Source organism: Dipodomys merriami, unplaced genomic scaffold (assembly GCF_024711535.1).
Source record: "Dipodomys merriami isolate MVZ:Mamm:240054 unplaced genomic scaffold, mDipMer1.0.p SCAF_4, whole genome shotgun sequence".
NCBI classification, from domain to species: Eukaryota; Metazoa; Chordata; class Mammalia; order Rodentia; family Heteromyidae; genus Dipodomys; species Dipodomys merriami.
The window spans coordinates 92,027,789-92,052,095 of NW_027205603.1; the positions used below are offsets into that span (position 1 = coordinate 92,027,789).

General features: G+C 48.6%; 1 protein-coding gene across 1 annotated transcript in view; it reads right to left on the minus strand.

Moving 5' to 3' along the window:
* Nucleotides 1-24,063, minus strand: part of Col22a1 (collagen type XXII alpha 1 chain) — an 88,418-nt gene extending 64,355 nt beyond the window's left edge. Inside the window, exons 1-9 of the mRNA XM_069991844.1 lie at nt 24,011-24,063; nt 23,185-23,265; nt 21,855-21,971; nt 16,495-16,539; nt 15,230-15,292; nt 11,055-11,093; nt 2,826-2,879; nt 1,990-2,043; nt 688-741 (exon numbers count right to left, since the gene is read on the minus strand). Of these exons, the coding sequence (XP_069847945.1) occupies nt 688-741; nt 1,990-2,043; nt 2,826-2,879; nt 11,055-11,093; nt 15,230-15,262 (234 nt within the window). The 5' untranslated portion in view covers nt 15,263-15,292; nt 16,495-16,539; nt 21,855-21,971; nt 23,185-23,265; nt 24,011-24,063. The remainder of the gene's footprint in view (nt 1-687; nt 742-1,989; nt 2,044-2,825; nt 2,880-11,054; nt 11,094-15,229; nt 15,293-16,494; nt 16,540-21,854; nt 21,972-23,184; nt 23,266-24,010) is intronic.
* Between the last annotated feature and the right edge of the window lie 244 nt (nt 24,064-24,307).

Consider the following 24,307-nt stretch of genomic DNA (forward strand, 5'->3'; position numbering starts at 1 on the left):
GTTCAGTGACAAATCTCAAATGTTTCTTAATGAAAATCAAGCCTAGGATTACTACCCAGAAGGCAGTGTGCCCATTATAAGCCATGGTCTATTCTTTGGCCCTTCATCCACGGTATACTCAGCATTTATCATGTGTCTGACACTGGTCTTATGGGCTAGAAAGCCAGAGGATCCTTCCTCCCTTCCGGAGGGCAGAAGCAAATGGCTCTTTTTTTTTAATGGTCAGTCCTGGGTCTTGAACTCTGGGCTTGGGCACTGTCCATTAGCTCTTCAGCTCAAGGCTAGAGTTCTACCACTTGAGCCATAGCACCACTTCCAGTTTTCTAATAGTTAACTGGAGATAAGAGTCTCATGGACTTTCTTGCTCGGGCTGGCTTTGAACCTTGATCCTCAGATCTCAGCCTCCTGACTAGCTAGGATTACAGGTGTGAGCCACTGGTGCCCAACACAAATGGCTTCTTTAGGCCAGTTGTCACAAACTCCTGGGCTCTGCCCAGTTTTATTATCTAGCAAATGTGAACTGAGGAGATACTTTTGTGCCACAGCATTGAAGAATTTCTGGTCTGAGAGAAAGAGACCAACACTTCATTCATCTCCAGATGCACCATGAGGATCTAACTAGAAAGCCTGGCTCTTGACCCTGCAGAATGGGACAGAAGCTCTCCCAGACAAGCTGTCTTCACTTACCGGAGCTCCGACGTGCCCGGGAGGCCCCGGAAGCCCAGGTGGTCCTTGGGGCCCCTGCAAGGGATGGAAAGAGAAGACAGAGCTGCTCAGCACCCGCCATGTTTAGTGGGGAGATCCATGCATCCCACGCCGCTCAGTGCTCACGGCACCTGAACAAGGCCTCCCAGGTAGACCGTCCTCAGCCCCGCTCCCCGCTTCCGTGCCCAGGGGACATTATGCCAGCTTCTGCCCGGCAGGAAGCTGCAATGTCACCCAGAAGTGCTGGACTGCAAGGAACAACTGTGTGTGTAACCTGAGCCCATTTTGACCCCCAGTGTCCCATGCCCTTGGGTCTCCCCATGGCCAGGCCTGGGCACATTCACAGCTTCTAATGCTGATCCCTACACCTGTCAGGTTTCAGTCCCAACAGAGTGTGGAGGAGTTGGCGACATCTGGAGAAGCCCTCACCACCTGTTCCATAAATTCCCAAAGCATTAGCCAACCACCATGAGCATCATCTATCAAAAGGCTCCGCATGGAGTTCCCAGGCACCCGTGGCTCACGCCTGTCATCCTAGCTACTGAGGAGGCTGAGATCTGAGGATCACAGTTTGACGGCAGCTCTGGCAGGAAACTTTGAATTAAACACACACACACATACACACACACACACACACACACACACACACACACACACACACACACACACACACACAAAGAAGTGGAATTGTGGCTCAAGTGGCAGAGTACTTGCCTTGAGCACAAAAGCTCAGGTATAGCACCCAGGGCCTGAGTGCAAGCCCTAGGACTGAAAAAAAGAAAACCTGCTAAAATAAAAATGTGCATTTCCTCAGCCCAGGATATCCTAACTTTTGTAAGCTAACTATAATAATAATAATAATAACCCTTACTTAAGGATAAACACGTGCACACCTGCACTTGCATGCTTTATCACTCTACTGATTTTAGTAGAAAACAGAATTACAAAATAACTCGAAGGCTAGAGGGAGAGGGAAAAGGCTGTATAAACAGTGAGGCTGCCCACCTCAAGGAACACAGTGGCTTAAGTCAAGGCAATGGGTAAATTGGTTCCCTACCAGGGAAAGATACATGGAGAGGATAAAGGACCAAACAGGGGGTCCTTTTTTTTTTTTATAAGAATGTAGGAGCAATAGCAGGGGGTGGGGAGGGAAGGTATAGCTGTACGAGGAGGAGAGGGAAGCCCCAGCACTCTGTCTGTCCACGCGCACAGCACCTGCCCCCCCCACTCCGCCCAGCTCCCTGTCCGCACGCCTGCGCAGAACGCAGCTTGAGTGCCACTTACCCGCATGCCCACTTCTCCAGGCAGCCCCGGCTCGCCCAGCTCTCCCGACTCCCCCTGCACACAGAAACAAGCACACAGTCATGGGCCGTCGACTCCCCATTTCCCCACACTGGAGGTCACCAAAGCTGCATTTGGAAAACTAAGTCTAGAAATCGGGGAGCTTCCGTGCAGGCTGCCCTCTGCCACCACAGCAGGGGGAGCCGGTGGGGAGTCGGGCCTGCATGGAGAGCCTCCTCTTCTCTCCTGACCCAGCTGTGGGCGGCTCGCGCAGCCGACCTCCGCTCTGTGTGACAGGAGAAGGGGTAGATGGGTGCAGACGCCAGGCCCATTTCCATGGGTGGACGATATCTCTTTTCCCACAGAAAAGACCAATCTACTGTTTGTCATCACTCGCTTGGGGATCCTGGAGCATGCCATAGCCCAGGGGCAGCTGGGAGTCTGGGACCAGAGGAAAGCAGGCTGGGGGGCGGGGAGTGGTGGTGTGTGTGTATGACTCTCGCTGTAACTCCTCTAGCTATGAACTGGGGCCCTTGCCAAATCCTCCCCTCGTTAAGGCTTGGCTCCAGCAGAGGCATTGGAAATAACAAGACTCTCACTCAGAGCTGCTTATCCACCAGGTGGAAAAGACTACTTCCAGGATGCAGACACAGGACATGGGGCGGCACCTGCTGCTGGTATGGTTGGAACCATGAGGCCAGTCAGAATGTCCTCAGCATGCCTGGTACAAATGAGCCCCAGCCCAGGCCTGACGATGGCCATAACCCCGCCCTGGAGGACCCTGGGCTGTACCTCTCGATGCCGGCCCCGTGCTGTGTTGGGCTATGAACAGAACTTACTCTCACGCCTTTACTGCCGTCTCTCCCCGGGGGCCCAGGCAGTCCCCGGGAACCCTAGGAGACAAAGAAAACAGTCACTGGTTAGAGAAGAGGCTGATGCTGGGGTAGGTGCTCAAGATGCTGTGGTAGTGGAGACAGTGCTGGGTGGAGACGCTGGGCACAGAGGGTCAGGCTCCTTGGCCACGAGAGTTCTTGAAGTCTTACATACAAAAACAACTGCTTGTAAACTCTGCTGAGGGCCTGGTGAGTGGCCCATGTTCCACACACCACCCCTTCAACATCGACTAAAACCAACGGGGGTGATTCTGGTTGGCTAGACACAAACTCACGAACTCCACGTCCCTGTGACCCTCAGTTCAAGGTTTTCCAAAAGCGAGGATCACAAAGGCTCATGGACCTCCTCTGGGCGGATGTTCTAAATGGCACTCCCCATAACCAGGCCTCTGGGGGGCTCAGTGCAGAGTGACCAGCATGTTGGTTACCCACTTAAAAGAGGGGGTCCTTCGGGCCAGTGTGTCTTCTGGCTCTGGCAGGTTTGGAAATCTTGCAGCTGTGCACAGGGAAGGGAGGTCCTGTTAGGCCCGAGCCTCCTGTAGAAATGTGGGGACAGCAGGGTACCGTGGTTCACTGCCTGCCTAATAAAGGGAGCATGGGGAGAAGCCTGAGACAATGCCAGAGAGAACTCCTGCAGGGTTCCAGAACCCTGGGCTTTCCACACAACGGTGACCTCTCTGGCCTGGCTGGTTCATAGCGTCCAGTGGCTACGTGAATCTTGGGGCAGGAACTCTGGGGAGTGAAGAATCAAGATCACGTGACCAGCACCTGCCTTGCTGCAGGGCCCCATGGATGCTGTGGGGATTTCAATGCTTTCTACGGCCCTATGGGCTTGTAACTTAAGGCCACGGATGATTCTTTTGCTCAAGAGTTATTCGTGGAATGTGAAGCTCCAGAAACAAATTGAATAGCAGGTATGGTAGACAGACAATGGTATAGAGAAGTCAGCAAGTTAGATTCAAATTCTCTTCTTATGACTTTGGTCAGGCTAGCAGAATACTCAGACTTCTTCATCTCCCTGCAGATAGCATCAATCTCCAGGATCTGGGCACAATTCAGGAGCTTGGCTTTTAGGAAACTGACCTATAGATCCAGCCACACCCACTTGGACATGTGGGCTACCATAGTACTGGTTCTTAAAGATCTGAATGGAGGCCTCTTTAGATATGAATGTGTTCTAGGTCAGAAAGTACAGTAAGTCTTTCTGAATTCTGTTGTATATGGTTAAGATAACCTGGAGACCACTGAGATGGACAAATACACTTTATGTTTCTGTGTGATGGATCATTTTTGTGCCCCCTAAGCTGAGTGTGGTATCATTTACCTATAATTCTACCACTGGAAGGCTTGGGTACAAGGATCATGAGTTCAAAACCAGCCTGGACTGCATATCACTAAATTCAGTGCTAGTCTGAGCCTCATAGTGACACTATATCTCAAACTAACAAAACTAAGCATCCCCTACCCCCACCCCAGCCCTCATGGGCTAGGTCAAAAACAGTGCTTTGGGAAGGGCTAGAGTTTGCTCCCCAAACTGTAAGGTCCAGCCTGAGAAGGGAAGATGTTGGTAAAGATCTGTCATAAAGTACCAACCCTTTTTGTTTTGCCAGTCCTGGGGCTTCGACTCAGCTTCGGTGCTGTCCCTGAGGTTCTTTTTTTCAAGGCTAGCATTCTACCACTTGAGACACAGTGCCACTTCCAGCTTTTTCTAAGTAGTTTATTGGCGCTAAGGGTCTCATAGACGTTCCTGCCCTGGCTGGCTTCAAACCACAATCCTCAGATCTCAGCCTCCTGAGTAGCTAAGATTACAGGTGTGAGCCACTAGCTTCAGATTTCAAAAACTCTTTAACAAGTGTAAAAGAAGGCAAAGAGAGGAAGGTCTGATGTACACAAATCCAACTCCCTACTGTGGTGTGAATGTGCACCCTCTCATGATTTTCCCATTAAAACCTAATCCCTTGTGCAACAGTATTAAGAACTGAGGTCTCTGTTCAGTGCCAGTGGCTCATATACCAATCACTTGGGAGGCTGAAGCAAGGGAGGATTGCGATCTGGGGTAAGCCTGTACAAAGAAATTTGCAAGATCCTTCCCTGACTAAAGCTTTTGTAGGAAGTAGAAATAGGTGGATCACAGTTTACACATTCCTGGGCAGGAGGTGAGACTCGATCTCAAAAAGAACCATTGCAAAACATGGCTGAAGTTGTGGCAAGACAATAAATAAAGCACCTGCCTAGCAGTGTAAGGCTCTGGTTTCAAATTCCAGTGTCACCAAATAGGATGAAAGGGAGTCAGTGCACGTATAAATGAGGCAATGCCCCTTCTGGCATATGGGGACAACCATGTCGTACCATCGATGAAGCAGAACTCCCTCGCCAGATACCAAATCTCTTGGCACATCCACGGCAGACTTACAAGTCTCCCGAACTCTAAGCAATACATTCCTGTTGTCTGTCAATTACCCAGCCTCAGGACTTTTGTTATCACAGCAGTAGTGTGCAAGTATCAGCTTCATCCCTCTGCTGAGGGGATAAAGAAAGAATATCGCCTCTGGCCAAAGGGGAATGGCCAAGCCACTAAGTCCAGGGAAATGTGTATAACACAGAGACACTTGAAACTAGCCAAAAGTACTACCCATTTGAGAAAACCTCCTAACTTCCCATAGTTCCATTATAAAAGGGATTGACACTCAGGTTGTTGGGGCAAGTGATGATTACAGACAGTGGTCATGGAGTCCACTGGAGAAGAAAACCAGGGCTTTCCAACTTCATGTGGGCTGTTAGGACGGATTCAAACTTGGTCAAGTCCAAATTGAGGCAGAGTCCCAGCGCTGATCTCCCTGCCACCCCTGGCTTCCCTCTTCCCACCATGTCTCCACCATGGATGGAGGGCAGAGCCCTCCTGCCTGCCACACCCCCCCGTCAGAGCTCAGAGCTCATATTGCTCGTTATTTCACTGGTCAAGAGATCCTCAAGGGCACACACTCCTTTCTCTCCCAGTTAACTGTCAAGGCTTATTTCTAAGTACTGATCAGGAGATTGCTTCCTTGCCAGAGAAGCCACCTCGGTTTGATAGCAGGCACAGCAGGTTCACTGAGTGGAGTTTATGGAACATTCTGGATGGTCCATGGACCAGCAGCAGCCCTGCGTGCGAAATCTCTAGCCTGTGGCAAGTCTGCTGAGCCGGACACTTCGGGAAAGGAATCTGAGAATCTGACTTAATAAATTCTCTGGGTCATTGGGTGTTGGCTCATGTTTAAGAACTCCAAATAAATGCTGGTTGTCAGAAAATAGGAGCTCAAATCCTGACTCTACCAGGTAGAAAGGCAAAATCGCCAGTTCCTGGACCCAGTTACTACCACATGGAGCCTGGGATGGCCCCCTCAAAAGCTAAAGAGCATGTGCAAGAATCTCATCAGGCAGCAAGAGCCTGCAACTATTCAGTACTATTTTTCGCAGGTGCCCCGGGAGTTATTTTACATGAATTGAGGAAACAAATGAACCTCTACACCTTCTCACCTGGAACATCTTTTCTAAGAGCAAACCCTGGACATCCTAAGGTCTTGGGAGTGGGAAGGGTCCTCCTCGGGGCGGGGCAGAAGAGCTGTGATGTGTGCAGCTGCTGCTGGCCCTGGGGAAAGACCTCATCAATTCTGAGGGCGCCGAAGACGCCATTTGGCATATTAAAACGGAACATGGTGTAATGGTAATTATACTTCAGGTTTATGAGTGCCTTTTACAAATATAAGTCATATATTTTCCTTAGCTCATTTAATCCTTGTAGCAACACTCTGATGTGAATACTATTAGATTTGCCAAGTCACAGACCAGAGAAGCCGGGGTTCAGTTATAGCCCTGTTGTACAGCCGCCAAGGGGCTGAGCTGAGGTCTGGACCAGCCAATGTGTGTCTAGAATCGGCCCGCTTTGTGTCGAGTCACCTCTCAGGTCACCCAGCATGAACGCTTCCCATAAATGTTCTCCCTTCTTCTAGGAAGCCTTTGGTCTTATGACTGGTCTGTTACACTTGCTAGCCTCCAAGTGTTCAAAGGGGCTGGAGGAAAAAGCTAGGAGATTCCTGTTTGTAAGATCCTGGAACAAACTTCTCCAAGCGCCCTTCAGCACCATGGACAGGTATTCTGTTTTGCCTCCAGTTGACTAGGCTCTCCAAGGAATGTAAGCAGCTAAAGTAATTTCCTCTAAATCCTTTAATTATTGTAAAACTAGAAGGCATTCAACCAGGAATTGTGCAAATTACATGCACAGGCCAAGACAAGGAGATGGGAATATGGATTAAGCCAGCTGTGAATTTTTTAAAAATCCATAGCTAGAGGTAAACGGTTTCACACATAGAAACACAAATGTATAATATATATTTTATGGCCCAGAGATTGTACAATGCAGTCTTTATGTACAATAATTAGATTGTGTGCGGAACATGGTTTTTGAATACAAAGAATCCCTAGATTTTTTTTTTTTTTTTTTTTTTTGCAGGAGAGGCAAGGAAGGACCGGTACAATGACCAGGAGTGGAGATGTCAGCCCTAAGGTGTTTTGTATCTTGTATCAGATACACCCAACCCCTGTCCAGCCATGCCCCAGCTTGGTGCTCCTGCTTAGAGCCAGCCTCTGCCCAGAGGCTTAAGGAGCCAATGCCCCTGAGCGGAATCATGTGGAATATATCAAAAGGCCGGTGAAGGGCTGATGGTGTGTGTTTTTCCATCACTATTCAGACAGAGGCACTGTAACATTCAAAACTGGCAGCTGTGGCCAGTGAATGCACCATGGCTGCTATAGCCCACATCCCTGTCTGTTGTTCTCCAAGAGACTCAACAAATTAAAAAGTATAACCTGTTCCTTGCTCTGCTGTGTCTTCTCTTATGCAAGAGACCTCTTTGCTTTATTTAGTCCAATTGGGTGGTTATACAACACCTTAAAATGCAGGGCTTATAAATAATGGAAAGGTATTTCTCTCAGTTCTGGAGTCTGGAAGTCCAAGGTCAAAATCAAGGCATAGGTCTATTCTGTTGTGGTGAGCACCAGTTCCTGGTTCATAGAGGGGACTCCTCACCATAGCTTCTCAGGGTGGAAGGGGCAAGGGCCTCTGTTGGGCCTCTTCTACAAGGACCCTGACACTTCTTACAAGGTCTCCTTCCTCAGCACCTACCCATAACCTCCCAAACACCCCACCCTTTTTTGTCGGTTGTGGGACCTGAACTCTGGGCCTGGGCAATGTCTCTCAGCTCTTCAGCTCAAGGCTAGCGCTCTACCACTTGAGTCACAGTGCCACTTCCAGCTTTTTCTGCTTGTGTGGTACCTCATGCATGCAGGGCAAGCGCTCTACCACTGAGCCACCTTCCCAGCCCACACCCCACCTTCTAACAATAGCACCTTGTAGTGTGGGGCTTGAACTTATGGATTGACAGGGGTACATGTGTTCAAACATTGTCCAGTACACAGAGGAGCACCAAATGGCTTCTAGGATCTTTTTCTGATCGCTGCTGTAGAAAGGAAGTGCCCAGAAGGAAAGCAACAAGACTGTATTGTTCACCTGGTATCTGTTGAGAGGCTAGCCCTCATGGTAAATAATCTTCATTATAGTCTCAAAAAGTATTTTAAGAAAGAAAGCAGCGGCTGAATTTGAGTATTGTGGTCCCAGATGCTATGTTCTAAACCACACAGAAAATCATTAAAGGTAGAGGTTATGAGCCTCACATTTAGGTAGCAGAAGGCCAACGCTCATAAAAAGGAATGCAGGGGACAAGAGGGAAAAACTGTGAGTGAGGAAAGAAATGTACCTGACTTATGTAACTGTAACCCCTCTGTAGATCACCTTCGTACTAACAATTACAAATTTTTAAAGGAATGCAAATCCAGATACCCACGCCTCACATCTGTAATCCTAGATACTCAAGGAGCTGAGATCTAAGGATTATAGTTCAAAGCCAATCCAGTCAAGAAAAGTCTATATCTCTAATTAGTCACCAAAATACTGAAAGTGGAGCTGTTGGTCCAGTGATAAAACAGTAGTCTTGAGCAAAAGCTTAGGGAAAGCACCCAGAACCAGCACAAGGGAAAAAAAAGAAAAGAAAAAGGAATTAAAAACTGGAACACAGGCTGGGAAGATGGCTCAGTGGTAGAGTGCTTGCCTTGCATGAGGCCCTGGGTTTGATTCCTCAACACCACATAAGCCGGAAGCCAGAAGTGGTACTGTGGCTCAAGTGGTAGAGCACTAGCCTTGAGCTGAAGAGCTGAGGGACGGTGACCAGGCCCAGAGTTCAGGCCCCATGGCTGACCCCCCCCAAAAAAAAGGAAGAAAGAAAAACTGAACACAACAATGGCACGAAGCCATGAGCGCATCTCAGCTTTGTAACTCCATAATGTTAGATGCCATGCAGCCACTCAGACCACCTTAAATTCTTAGAGAAGACTGTGTGCTCAAGTGTCTGTGCTTTTGGTGAGGAGTAGGACCAAGTTATTATGGAACAAATGAAGTGTGAGGGGGAAATGCACTCATAGCTTTGTTACTTACAGACAACCACAGGGGTGAAAACATATTCATTTTGCAATGTCACTGAAATGTGCCAGAGAACTATCTGTTCTTTTTTTCCTCAGGACCTCAATTATTCTATATCATGCCTCGGGCTGCTGTCACATGGTTAGCTGTACAACCTTTCCTCCCTTTGTCCTCTGCACAGCATTATCTGTGTCTGGTTGTACTTATGAATTATTCACACGAAGCTTCTGGTCTCACAGAGAAAGACCTTGTGGGTATGTGCTCCTGCGAATCTGCAAGCATCTCCTTGAAGCAAACCTAGGGGAAGTTCCCACGGGTGACAATGGGCTGTCTACATGTTGCTGCTTCTCCTGCCATTTTGTAGAGTGATTCCTGGGCTACACAATCAGCCCAGTGCCAGGCGGATGCAGCACCAGCCAGGGGCCAGCAGCTCTGGGTCAGTACTAAAGTGCACACACACTGTCCTAAAGGCTGCCCCTCTAGAAAACACGCGTGTGCACGCGTGTACGTGCATGCACACACGTGCCAGCACTGAGGTTTGAACTGGAGGTCTTGGTACTCTCTCCTAGCTTTTCCACTGAAGGTTGGTGCTTTACCACTTGAGTTATATTTTAACTTCTGGATTTTTGGTGGTGGTCTGAAAATAAGTGCTCCACAGACTTTCCTGTCTGGGCTGGCTTTGAACCAAGATCCTTAGATCTCAATTTCCTGAATAGTTGTGAATCACCAGCTCCAGGCTCCTTAGCTCTCAGCCTCCTGAGTAGCTAGGATTATGGGCCTGAACTACCCGCACCCCATTATTTAATTTTTAAACAGCTGATACAAGTGGGAAATGGCATGTTGGGAAGCTCTTTACTGTCTTTGTCTCCTCACGGGCTAATGCTTCAAGGATTTCCTCTTCAGAAGCCCTGCTTTCCCTCAGAATTGCTGTGCTGTGCCCATCACACTGACAGGGAACAGGGTGGGCAGAGTTTTAGACCTCCCACAAGTTCCCCTCTAGTTTCTGCCCACTCAGGTCTGCTGCCCTCACCAGCTCCCTTCGGTCACCTTCCTCCCCATCTCCTCCACTTTAAGTATCCTCACTCTTTCCCACATTTCTCTGGCCTGCCGCCTCTCAGTTCTATCTGGAACCTCTGAACATCTTCAGCACATTTGGATACTCTCAGAATCTTCCATGGCCCCATCAGTATGTTTTGATTTCTACATGACAGTCCTCCAAACCACTTCTCTAGCCCTATTCTCTAACCCCTCAGTGCCACCAGGCCCCTTCTGTCCTGATCATCACTGACCACCTTTGTCGGAAGCATGATCACCGCCACAGCCTGCATGTGCCTGGCCGCTCAGATCCCGCCCAAAGCCTCCAACTCCTGGGTGTCACTGCTGTCCACTGCCCTCAACAGTCTAGCTCATTAACCTCCCAATCACATGGGTCTCACCTCTCCCAGCCACCACTTCCTGTCTCCATCTTTTCTTCCTGCAGTCTCTATATAAGCTTCAAGCATCTAAGATGGAAGCACACACAGAGGCCGGGCCCACAGCCCAACAAAGGGCGCCTCTCCCCACTAGTACTGTCTTTCCAGACAGTACAAAGGTGCCATGCGCCTCTCACAGACACCAGCCCCCATCCTGTCCCTTGGGGGAGTGCATGAAGGGAAGGTGCTTACCTTTTCTCCCTTTTCTCCTTGGATAAAGGGTCCTCTGCCCTAGAAAAGGCAAAGCAGAAGGCAAAGGTTTACTAGAGAGCATCATCAGGACACAGCATCACTCCAGGACAGAAACAACTGCGTACTTTCTCATTAGTCCTGCCTGGAGCCTCTGAAAGGGATATAACTGTTTATTGAGTAAAGATTCTCATGAGTGTCATCTTATTGAATTGCTTTCTAATAATTTAACGCTACTGGTACTATGCTTCCTTTAACAGCTTTATTAGGATATAATTTGTATACCAGGTCAATAGCTTTTAGTATATATGTAGAACTAAGCCACAATTGACTTTAGAACATTTCACTCACCTCAGAAGGAACCAATACCGATACATGTGCTCCCCTCTTCCCCCCATTCCCAGAACTAGACAGCTCCCAATCTATTTCTGTCCTAGAAAGACTTGCCTAACCTCGCAATGATGCAAAGGGAAGGGAGTAATGTGTAGACTCCTCTCACTTAGCCGCCTTTTTGTTAGGTCCACACATAGGCTGCTGTACGTGTCTGAATTTCCTATTTTTGAAGATTAACACACATTTTATTTATCGCTTAACCATCCTTCCTGTGATGGCCTTCAGGTGGGATCTATTTTACGCTGCTGCAAATAATGCTGCTGTGAACATCTGTGTGTAGGTTTTCCATGAGTGCATGCTTGTATTTCTTTTCAGTGGATACCTGTGAGTGAGACGGAGCGGCGATGCCTGTGCTAACTCCACGTTTAAACTTCTGAGAACTGCCAGGCCTTTTCCTCCCAGAAGTTGCATCGTCTCCCAGAGTGACAGACGAAGCCTGTGTTAGACCTTCTGTTTACTGCTCTGAGCAGCAACGCATCACGCTCTGTACTTTCTAGAGTAACGTTTTAGATTCCTTAATGTAATTTTTTTTTAGATAGCTAGAATCATTTTCTTAGAAGATTCTCTATGGCTTATCATATAAATCTAAATTCACCAAGACTTTCTCTAGAAACAAAACAATGAGACACACAACCATGTTCCTTATTACTGTATCTTCACCTCTCCCTTTTGTATTCTACTACATGCAGATTTGTTAAACACCCAACAGAGAGAGAGAGAGAGAGAGAGAGAGAGAGAGAGAGAGAGAGAGAGAGAGAGAGAGAGAGAGAGAGAGTGTGTGTGTGTGTGTGTGTGTGTGTGTGTGTGTGTGTGTGTCAGCATAGGGGTTGAACTCAGGGCCTGGGTGCTGTCCCTGTTTAGTTCAAGACTAGCTCAATATCATGTTAGCCACGGTTGCACTTCCAGCTTTTAGGTGGTTAACTGGACATAAGCCTCACAGACTTTGAACCACAATCCTCAGATCTCAGCCTTTGAGTAGCTAGGGTTTCAGGTGTGAGCCATGGACAGCTGAATTACCATGTTGTTATCATGATTAGTTTGAGCCTATTCCACAGCACTTTAGCCTCAATTAATTCTTCTGAGTGGCCAGTTGTTTATTGTACTGTTTCCCTGTACGTGATGAATCTTTACTTCTCCTTGGATGCTATTAATTCGACTTGCCTTTCAGCACATTTATGAAGTTTATGTGTGTAGCTTTTCGTGTAAATCTTAATTAAAGCTCATTGAATATCCTGAATGCACAGATTACTTCTTTTCAGTGTGTGATTTCAGCCCTATTACTTCCGGCTCTCCCCTCTCTCTTCTCCTTTTTGAATTCACCAGATGTGCATACTGGTTCACATTTGACCAATATTTTGTAACACTGTTCGCTTGTCTCTGTTCTTTTTTCTTCTGTGCTCTTCAGATCTCGTAAGCTCTACTAAACCGTCATCGGGATAGTTCATGCTCACATGCTTGGTGATTGACATGTGCCTGCCCACATCTCCTGCCTAGCCTCTCTAGAGATTTTTTTTTCATTTCAGTTATTTAATTTTAAACCCCCAAATTTCCATTCATTTCGAAGTTCCACCTTTCTATGGATGGATATGGTATGGCATGTTATCTTCATACCTGCTTTGACTTTTCTGAGAACTGCTCCCTTGTTCCTTGAACACAGTTATGTGGATTATTTGAAGGCTTTGATCACTAACCCCAACACATCTTCCCACTCACAGATACCTTTGTTTGCCTGCTTATTTTCTCCCTATGTCATATTTTCCTGGTTCTGTACATGTTTCAACATTCATTTGTTGAGACATTAGGAACTCTGGATATTATTCACTTCCCCTTCTAGGGCTGGGTTGACTGTTTTCTGGTTTGTTGGTTGGTTTATTGACTTGGCTAGCTGTTAGGTATAAATGAACTCTATTCCCTTGACCAGTGTGACATCTTTACGGCCACTCCTCTGGGCCTGTGGCCTTGACAGTCACCCTGTGATGCTGGTGGTCTTCGCGGGACTCTTTCTGACAGTCTCTACTGACGTTAGTCCAGCTCCTAAGTGTTTTGAATTCCCAGATAACTGCTTTGTTTTTAAAGAATGATTCACTGCACTTTTTCTGCGACAGGGTCCAACTCAATTACCCTTTGCCTGGGTTGCTGTGGCTACCACCGAGGCATGCCTCTGGTGTTCCAGTGTGGGCTCTTCTGAGTCAATCTGGTACACTAGCCAGGCTGTGGCACAGTCCAGTGGTCTCAGAGAACCACTGCTCTTCTTGCGGTCACGGATCCTCCAATTCCCCTTCTTCTTAAAGAGCCTCCTCAAATTCTCTCTTTCAGATTCAGTGCCTTTCAGGAAAATATTTAGAGTTCTCTGTTCTTTTGTTGCTGTTGTGAAGTACTGGGGTTTGAACTCAGGATCTTTTACCCATTCATCTCTGGTGCTCTACCTCTTCAACCCTACCTCTAGCCCTGCCCATTTTTTGCTGGTTATTTTGTAGGTAGATTCTCATGAACTTTTCTGCCTGGGTGGGCTCTGAACCCTGGTCTTTCATATCTTAGCCTCCTGAGTAACTAGGAATATAGGCATGAGCTCCCAGCTCCCAGCTAGTTCTCTGTTTTTAAGGACTAAATCTCTGAGTTCTTGCTGTAGAGCTGGGAACCAGAGCCACAGACTCTTCTCTTAGGGGTAGGAACGGTGGCCTCCGTGGTGGTCTCCACGTGAATGTTCCAGTGTGGGCCCGCTCCCTCTGGATCTCAACACCCCTGTCTTGTTCCATCTGAGGCAGAAGCTCTGCCTTGAGAGTTGGGGTGGTGAGGGGAGACCCCCATCTCCTGACTGCAGCTGCCTATGCAGCACCTGACTCCAAGGACAGAGGTGAAGCATGCTGGCATTTCCAGGGACTGATCTTCTATTGGGAGTGGGTCCAGAAGACCTGTATATAGGTATATAAGACCTGTATAGGTCTTATTAGAAAGCATGGAAAATGAGGCTCAGAAAGTTCTGGAAGCATCTTCAGTTCATGGAACAAGTAGGTGGTGGAACAGATTTGAATGTGGGCCCTCTGAAGCCAGTGCCACCTCCTCACCCCTGCTGGATGGAACTGCCATCAGCACAGGGCAGGCAGTACTGACAAGAGCGCCATGGACCACGGCCCAGACTTGGGGCTCCTAAGGATACCCATGTTTGTTCTTTGATTCTAGAACAAAGTTTTCCCGCTCTCCCTTCCTCTGAACCTATGTGCATGGGCCAGCTCACTTCATTCTCCCAGCACAGCGAGTTCCCCTTCACTCCCCGCCCCTGCACAGATGAGGAGACCAAGAGCAAAACGTTTAGTGGAGACACTCTGTGGCTGTGTGGCTCTGGAGTCTCTTCCAGGAGCCATGAACTATTCATCTCTGTGATTCTTTCCTTGTCCACCATCAGACAGAAGGGGTGAGGGGAAACCAGGATGGGTGGAAAGAATGCCCTTGTAGAGGGAAGAACATGGCAGTCAAGAATACAGAGAGAATACCCCCTCCCTGCAATTCCCAATGTCAGGAATCTCGATGTGGCTCATTTGGAAGCACAGAATTCTGGGGCAGGGAAGAGGGAAGGACAGGCTGGAGAGCCACTAGGGCATGTCCAGATGTCCCCTGCCTGTGGAGAGGAGAGGGGCTTCAATTCCCAGGGGGGTGGGCTCAGTCCCTTGTACTATGGACCACACCTGGTGATTGACATGTCCAGATGTGGGGTCCGGGAAGGAGCTCTGCGTCACCCCACGCCAGCCACATGTTCCAGCCACAGACAGCAACAGCACTATACTCACCATGTCCCCTTTCTCTCCCTTGGGTCCAGGCATTCCTGTCAGCCCAGTGGCTCCCGTGTCTCCCTGAGAGGTTGGAAGCAGAGACAAGCATGGGGTTAGGTCATCTGACAGAGTTGCTGGCTCTCAGGCTGCACACAGCCACCCCTCGCCACAGTCTCTAGAAGTAGCAGATTGGTCTTTGCCAACTATGTGGTGAAGTCATTGTTCTACACCCGGAAGTGGAGAAGCACAGACTCAGGCAACAGAGGATATCATCCAATTCTAGTATGAACCCCGTGCCTGGGCCTCCGCTGCTACAATGTAAGAATGCATTGGGTGAAATCAAAACTAAGAAAGGCAGGAGGCAGAGGTGAGGAGAGGGAGAGGTGAGCTGGCCAAGTCTGTGTAAAGAAGGAAGGAGACAGAAGCCTGGAAATGAGAGGTTCTGGAGGGCTGGGAAGGTGGCTCAGTGGTAGAGCGCTTGCCTTGCATGCATGAGGCCCTGGGTTCAATTCCTCAGCACCACTTAAGCAAAAAGAAAAAAGCCGGAAGTGGCGCTATGGCTCAAGTGGTAGAGTGCTAGCCTTGAGCTGAAGAGCTGAGGGACAGTGCCCAGGCCCAGAATTCAGGCCCCATGACTGGACTCCTTCCCCAAAAAAAGAGAGGTCTAGGCACCTCTAGGTATCTCCATGGCTACACTCAGCCTCTCTTTGAAACACCAGACCAGGTGATGGTTGGTCATGCAATAGCAGAATTCTTCTACTTGGGGATGATACACAGTTTTCACTCCCAGTTTCATTTTTCTGAGCTTGATGGGGGAATATGACACCTTGGGGGACCAAGGAGGGGAGGGATGGATGTTCATGACTTAGGATGGGGGGCCCTAGGGGGTAGTACCTAGCTTTGCGCAATTACCGAGGACAGAAGTTTTATGTATAAGAATACCTTACAGATCAACCCTTCCAAGTTTCAAGATCACATCAGCTTGCAAGGGTGGGTGTAGAACTGTCTGACCGTGGAGGGTGAGCCTGCTGGCACACCCAAGCTCAGAGCCTGGGCTCTGGCAGGGCTCTGCCTTTCTTGTAGCAATTTGAGGCCAAGAAATGTCCTCAGCATTTCAACACACACACGTTCCAACTTTATACTGTGTGTTCTTATCTACATCTACACAAGCTCCCAAGCAAAACACTGAAGAGAGGAGAGGTCTCTTGCACCATTGTCCTTCCACAGAAACCAAGTGAGCACCCTGAGGTTCTGAAAGAAATCTGTGTCATGCCAGGACTGACCTTCGGGCCAGGGAGCCCCACAGGACCAACAAAGCCCTTTTCACCCTGTGGGAAGAAAAACAAAAGGAAACAAATGAAGTTCTGTTTTGAGGGTCTCCATCTGCAAACAGGAGCTGGTTATTCACTTCATGTGTTTAAAGCCGGTCTCGAAAAGCAAGTGCTGGCCAGTCAAGTTAGACAGGGAACTGGCTGAGCAGAGCCAAAGCCCATTCAGTTTTGGGGAGAGAGGTTGAACTCAAGGCCTCATGGTCAGTAAGCTAGCTTTCTCAGTCAGCACTGAGCATCTGAGCCATACTTCCAGGCCAGCTTTCTGCTGGTTATTCTGGAGATGGAAATCTGAAAGCCTCTGGATCTCAGCCTCCTGAGTGGCTAGGGTGACAGGCATGAACCATCAGAACATGGTCAAAAGCCTGTTCTTTCCGGTTAATATATATATTTTTTATGTTTAAGCAATCGTATAAAGGAGTTTCAATGCATCTTGGTCAATGTCACTCCTTTCATCATTCTCCCACACCTGTCCCAACCCCACCCACCCCTCAGGGCTCCTGGCTCCATTTTCACATCTGTACATTAAGTATGACGACTGTTATTTGCCCACCCTTCCTCTCCCCCTCATCTGCCCCTCCCCCTTAGTCCCCTTCAGACAAAAGATGTTTCGGCTTTCTGGTATTCATTTTGTTAATATGTCAGGTAATTGTTCAAAGGGGTTAATTGAAATACTTTATATATGTGTGTGTGTGTGTGTGTGTGTGTGTGTGTGTGTGTGTGTGTGTGTGTGTGTGTGTGTGTGTGTGTGTGTGTGTGTGTGTGTGTGTGTGTGCTCTGTGTGTGTTTTCATATATGGATGTTAAGTCTAAAGTATAAGCTTGTCCTTGAACTGAAAACTTACATGTGAGGAGTTTGAACATGGCCTCCATGTAGGCACAGAAAGACAAATACTGATGTTCTCACTTCTACTTGGAAGCTGAAAGACTCAAATACTCAGAAGCAGGGAGAATAATGGTAGTTACCAGTGGCTGCCAGGTGCAGGGAAGGGAGGAGACATTGGCCAGTGGGTACAGTTTTAATTAGATATAAGGAATATGATAGGTATTGAAGGTAATGGATATGTTCATTAACTTGATTCATTCATTCCATCATGTGAAATGTACGATTATAGCATAAACTCGACAATTATTCTTTTTCAGTAGCCAATTATAAATAAAGGAATGCTTCCCAAGGCTATATTTTATCTGGATATGCCATCACTTCAATTAAAAAGAAAATTACATTGCCTGCAACTGTTCATGTGTTTATTATTCACTGAAAGGAGAAGCATCGCATGTCCACAAGCAATTTCTAAATGCAAAACCCATTCCATTAAAAAAATGTGTGAAAGATCTTGTTACTAGATTGAAAACCATGATTTGTAAGTTGTAGCTATATATACTGCATCCTGAAAACAAATGCAGTATGATTCATATGATTTTTATGTGTAAATGTCAGGCCATTAATAAAAAGTGAACAACAGTCTACCCTCTGGTCACATTTAGCTACTTCAGGACTGTATGTGGGTGCCAGGGCAGGAAAGAGGGTAGATTTGAACAAGTGCCCCGTGCTTGGTAGACAAACCCTGTAAGTTATTTTTCTTTTTAGTTAATTTTTACACAGGTCTCACAATATGTCTCCAAGCCAGATTCAAACCACAATCTGACTTCTGCCTCCTACAGACCTGAAGTTATTAAACATATCTTACCACTTGCAGCTTGTTCTTCAAGATAGAGTCTTTTTTGTCCAGGCTACTGTCAAACCCTGACCCTTATCTCTCCTTCCCAAATGGCTGGAAATGTATATATATATATATATATATATATATATATATATATATATATATATATATACATATATATACATACATACTACATACATACATATTTATTTATTTATTTATTGTTGGTCATGGGGCTTGAACTCTGGGCCTGGGCACTGTCCCTGAGCCCTTCAGCTCAAGGCAAGTGCTCTACCACTTGAGCCATAACGCCACTTCCAGTTTTCTGGTGGTTAACTGGAGATAAGAGTCTCATGGACTTTCCTGCCTGGGTTGGCTTTAAACCGCAATCCTCAGATCTCAGCCTTCTGAGTAGCTAGGATTACAGGCATGAGTCACTGGTGCCCAGTTGGATTGTATATTCTTAAATGCATTGCAGCTTCCATTGGACAAGCAAATTGATGATACTCCTGTGTGAATTTGACCTTTCCTGGCATCCAACAGAAGGCCTTGCAACTGCTCATGCCCAGCATAAGGGCTGATCACAAAGATATAAACAGGGACCTAACATCTGTTGACTGTGTATAATAACGGTAATGCCTCACAAACTGAATGGAAGATTTAAACTACTGGAAAACGTCTGCTTGCTGCCAGAGCTTGGCCTCCTAGTGAAGGGCTCTGACTTACTGGCCTTGTGTTTGCATAGACATACAGGTAGAAGAGGAAGCCAACACCTGCCAGAGGCTGTGAAGCTGTTTCCTCCCTGTTGCTCTTTCTCAGAGGTAGAAGGAACAGGCTACCTTTCTTCTGTACACTCCTAGGGTTGAGCCATATTCAGAGCTCCTACTTCTCAACCAGATAGCATACTATAAGACCTGAAGGGTCAAATCCTACTTGCCACAAAGCCTCTGTGTGCAGCCAAGTACCATATACACAGGAGGAAGCCTAATGTCTGTAATCAGAAATGAGGAATGATGGACTGCCTGCAGCAGTGACTTATTGGGTGGTGCCTAGACTGTGTACATGACAACCTTAAATAGCAGGTCTTTGTTCCATCAACAGGAACAGAGGATGTATGCTTTTATCCTTCACCCCGTCTGTCTGGCCCACCCACCCTGCTTTTCCCACCCTGATCCATTTATCCATTGATTCAATCATAACTTAATAACAGTCTTCTCTGTGCTCAGCTCTGTGGTAGTCACGAAAATAGACATGTAAAGATCCAGTCTCTGCCATCGGAAACATAGGGTCTGACAGAAGCAAAGACTGGGAGACAGTTTCCAGGTAGTAGAGCCACTGCTTGAGTCCTGAGGCAAAGGACTCACAGTGCCTGGGAAAGAGCAGGTCCGGAATAAGTATAGAATGGACGGTGGGAAATAATATAAGGAAGGAAGGAAAAAAGAGAGCGTGGGAGGAGGGAAAGGGAAAGGAAGGAAGAAAGGGTGCACAGATAACACTGGGCTCAGCAAGATTCCTTGGGCATGTCAGAAAAGCAGGCATCAGCCAGGTAAAGGCGCAGAAGGAGAAGAAAGGTGTTTCAGACATACAATGGGGCCGTAGTTGAGAAAACCCCTCCGAGAATCGGAGAGCTCTGACCTGGCCTGGAATTGGGAGCAAAAGCATGTGGTGAGGCTACAGGCACCTGGGAGACCAGTGTGGGTCACGGGTAAATCGAGAGGACTCGAGAGAGTGCCTCCAGGCCATTCGAAGGAGGGCAGCCCACAGCCCCGGTGTTTATGAGCTGGAGGGCAGGGCGCTGGATGGGAGGGGAGGCCCTGTGACCCCAGGTTCCCTGCCAGTGACCACGGCAGCCTTCACAACTCCCCCCCAGGCCTGGGCCTGGCTCTGAGGAGAAGCCCTGGCCAGGGCAAAGCTAGTTTTGGCTGCACTCCCAGCCTGTGTGCCCAGGATGGTAGAAGATCAAAATCGCCTATGCATCGCCCTTCACACTGGGTTCTAACTGGAAACAGCATTCAGAGGGTTTGGGTTTAGACAGCTGCTGCTGTGATTTCATTGGCATGCAGGAGGAAGCCAGTCTGTGGATGGAGGCCAACATCAGCCGCTGTCTGGAAGAGAAAGCACCCTCTGCCTGTCCTGTGTGTGCACACACGTGCGCACACGCACACACAGATCCTTCCTCTGCTCCCTACATCCCCACATCGGGCTGGGGGACCCTTCATAGTGACCTTCATACTGCCGCAGCCCAAGATCAAGGCACATCTGGCCTGGCTTTGGGTTGGGCCTACAGCAAACTGGGTCATCATTGGACAACTCCATTGGACTAAAAGCTCCTGAAGATATCCTGTGGGTCTGACACTCTGGGTAGAACAAAAAGAAAGGAGAGTGGAGGGAAGGCATGGGGATAGTGGGCAGAGAAGAATAACAGAAGCACAGAAGGCAGGAAAGAAGGCACTCCAGTTGCTGAAAACATCTCTTTACCTTCTGTTCTGTGTGTTCTTAGACCAGGCAGAGCCACTATCTGTGGCATGTCCCCCACTGTCTGAGGTATGTCCCCCACTGTCTGTGGCATGTCCCCCACTGTCTGAGGTATGTTCCCTACTGTATGGGGCATGTCCCCCACTGTCTGCCCCTCCTGAGCTGAGCTGGGAACACATGGGTTGAGGGTTCTTGGGTTATCAGTCCAGAAGGACTTCCCAAAGCAAGTTTCTACCCCTTGTACTTTTAAAAAAGTATATCTTTAACAAAGCAGTCTATGAATACAATGTATCATGATCAATGTGACACCTTTCCACATTCTCACCAGTCCTTCCACGACTGTACCCTCCCCCGTTCTCCTTCCGTGAGCCTGGGATATATGATTATGTTCCTCATGCTCAAGTAGTGAGCATGTTTTTCCTATCAACGACCACTGGACTACAGCAAAGGCTAACAGCAGCCTCAGGCACAGGCTGAGATGAGATCTTTCATCTGTCCAGCAGACCATGGTGGTACTATTCACAGAAATGTAACTTTTAAATGAGAAACAAACATAAAATTTCAAGTGTGTGTATGGGTATCCAGATTATGGACTATGATTGAAAGAAACTGAATCCAACACTCTGGAGGCTGAAATAGAAGGGCGATAGATTAGAGGTCAATGTAGTGAGATGAGAGATGGGGGTGGGGGAGGGAGGGAGGGAGGAAGAAGAAAAGAAGGAAGGAAGGAAGGAAGGAAGGAAGGAAGGAAAAATTTGGGGGGAGAAAGGGTTAAGAGTATGTTTCTATAGTGTATATCTAGACCTTCACCTTTGTTCTGTTCTGAGTCTCTACTCGTACTCCAAGTCTAGTGTGACTTAGACATATGAGAGTGGAGAATGATACAAGTAGAAGCAGAACAACCTTAGGAATACATTATTAACCTCAGGAAAATGTTAAGGAGAGCCAAGCCAGAGAACCTCCTCTCCAGAGTGCACAAAGATTCAAGAATTGGAAAGTCTAGGGAACACTAATGATGCTCTGGACCTAAGCTCACTGTGAGCCTATGGTGATCCTGCCCAGGCAGACCAGGGGCATGATGGGAAACTCCCGCCTCCCTGTCAGGCAGTCCCGCAGACCAACCCTTCCCCACTCTGGGGCTGCAGACTGGGAACTGAGGGCACCCTATGGCTGGTACCTTTTCTCCAGCTGGGCAGGAGCAGTTGATGGTCTTTAGGAATCCAATTTGTTCGCTGCCAGGGGTGGGCGGCTGTGGGGGCACAGGCGGAGGCTCAGTCACTACCGTCACCTGGCACTGGACAGAGAAAGGCCAGCAGGTCAGTATCTGACTGGGCATCTAGCAATCACTGTCTGGTTAAGAGGCTTTATCCTTTGGGATTCAAAGAAACAGGGCAGACCCAGAAAACAAGTAAGACTCAGAAGCCTCTAAGGATGCCTGTGTGTGCAGGGCATATGGAAGAGTGTATCTGACTGCAGGTTCTGCTTCTCCAGAGGCTGCAGAGAAGATAGACCTGGCCAGGCTGCCCAGCAGCCGCAAGAGCCTCGGCATTCACCATGCAGAATGCAGACAGGATGTTTCCTTCATAAAATCATGGGGAAGGCTAATAATGAAACAACTCAAGGAGAATTACAGCTCAGCTTTTTGCACCTGGTAGATTCTCCTTTGGATCACACACTCCCTCCCTTGGTCCTTCCCTCCCTCCCTCCCTCCTTTCTTCCTTCCTTCCTTCCTTCCCTCCTTCCTTCCTTCCTTCATTCCTTCTTTCCTTGTATTCTCTCTCATCATCTATGGCTCCTTTCTTCCCTCACACTCTCTCCATACCAGCTCTATCTTTAGCGCTAGCTGCACCCTGAATGCCACAAGCATGCTGAGACTAGACAGAGATTAAGTTCTTGCATGGACATCACACTTCAGCCTGGACATCACACTTCAGCCCTGGGAAGCGGGCTTGGTTACAATTCTCATCTTTCTAGCAAGCCTGTCATTAGGATATAGGAGAGAGTTGGGGAGGGAGAAGGCTAAAGGAAAAGGTGGGTCCATCTCAGAGGGAAAAGACCTGCCCAGAACAGCCCAAGTGGTCAGTGCGGGGCTCTGGGGCTGGCTGTCCTCTGACCATTCACCTCACTACCCAGCTCCAGGCAGCTTCAGGCAGCCTCCTCTTCCCCAAGCACTGGGGGCACAGAGGATAGTCCTTCTTTAGAGTACCTTCCAGCTTCTACCTCCTGTGCTTCCCAAAGCTGGACCTTGTCACGTTGCTGGCAGCTTTGGGGTCAGCTAAGGTCCAGACCACAGCAGCCCCTGGGGGAAACCTGCTTAACTTGACATACCCAACCCATTCCCGGTGGGAACCGCAATCAAAACCCAAAGTGGTCACAAGGCTGCCCACAGACCACATTGTGATGGTCAGAGCCCCTCTGATCCCAACTGCCCCTTCCTAAGTCCTGGACACGCCCCTCCACAGCCCCCCATGAACCTCCTCCCACCCACTCTGTCCAGATCTGCTCACCGGACCAGATGGGACATCACAGCACGTCTCTAGTTCTGCATGTCTCGAGTCACAGTAAATCACAATCCGCTGCAGGTCAAACTGGGAAGGAACAAGAGGAGAGAGGAAGAGTCTCAGGAACCATGAACCAGAAATCTCCATGGTATCAGACAAGCCCCGCCCCGTCACCTGGCCTACTTCCTCCTCAGGCCTCCCACCTCCAGCTGCAATGCTGCAGCTCACAGGGAAGCTAACCATGGTCCTTGTACCCCCACCCCCGCTTCCGGAGGGAGCCTAAGCACAGGCAGGCTCAGGGCAAGCATGAAACTCCACTTGGTTCTGTTCTGCAGGGACCACGCCTCCAGCCCCGACACAGGCACAGACGCACCTGCCCACCTCCGTGTCGCCATCAGAGCAGGTGTGGCAGGGGTCTCTGGGGCTCACTGTGTTCCTATTTTTCAGCTTCTCTGCACATCTCCACATAGCAGTTTGAGTACGCTGAGATTAGAATGTGCGGCTAACCCACACTGAATAATACCACCACCTCTCACACTTAAAAAAACCATTAACACATAAGTGCAAAAGTTAAGGGCTGTGGTATGAAACACACCTGCCCACAGGGAAGCATTACCCACAGTGGCCAGGCCAGGTGAACAGACAAGAGTGGGGGTTGATGAAATGGCTGACTGAGTGAATGAATGAATGAACATTCCCGATCCAGGACCTCCCTTCTAGGATGGCCTGCAGTCCTGACTTGACCCCTGGCATGTGGGCGGGTGGCCTCAGGGCTTGTGGGTTCCCGGGCCCCCGTAGCCAGGCCACGTTGCAGGAGCCCTCCGGTACTCACGTCGATGGGCACACTGTCGTACAGGCGTTTGCCAATGACCGTCTTGCCCTGGATGTCAATGTTCTCCCTCTCCTCGATGGGCAGCGTCTGCACCAGCTCGCAGTCGATGTATAGGGAAACGTTCTGGGCCTGGATGCTCAGAGCCATCTTGTGCCAGTCCCGGTCAAAGAGGTCATTGACCTGGGGACCCCGGAAGACCACCCTGACGGCGTCCTTGAAGGCCCCCACGGCGTTGTACTCCACGGCCTTGTTCTCACCATCCAGCCGGATGGAGACCTGCGGGGAAGGGGCCTGCTG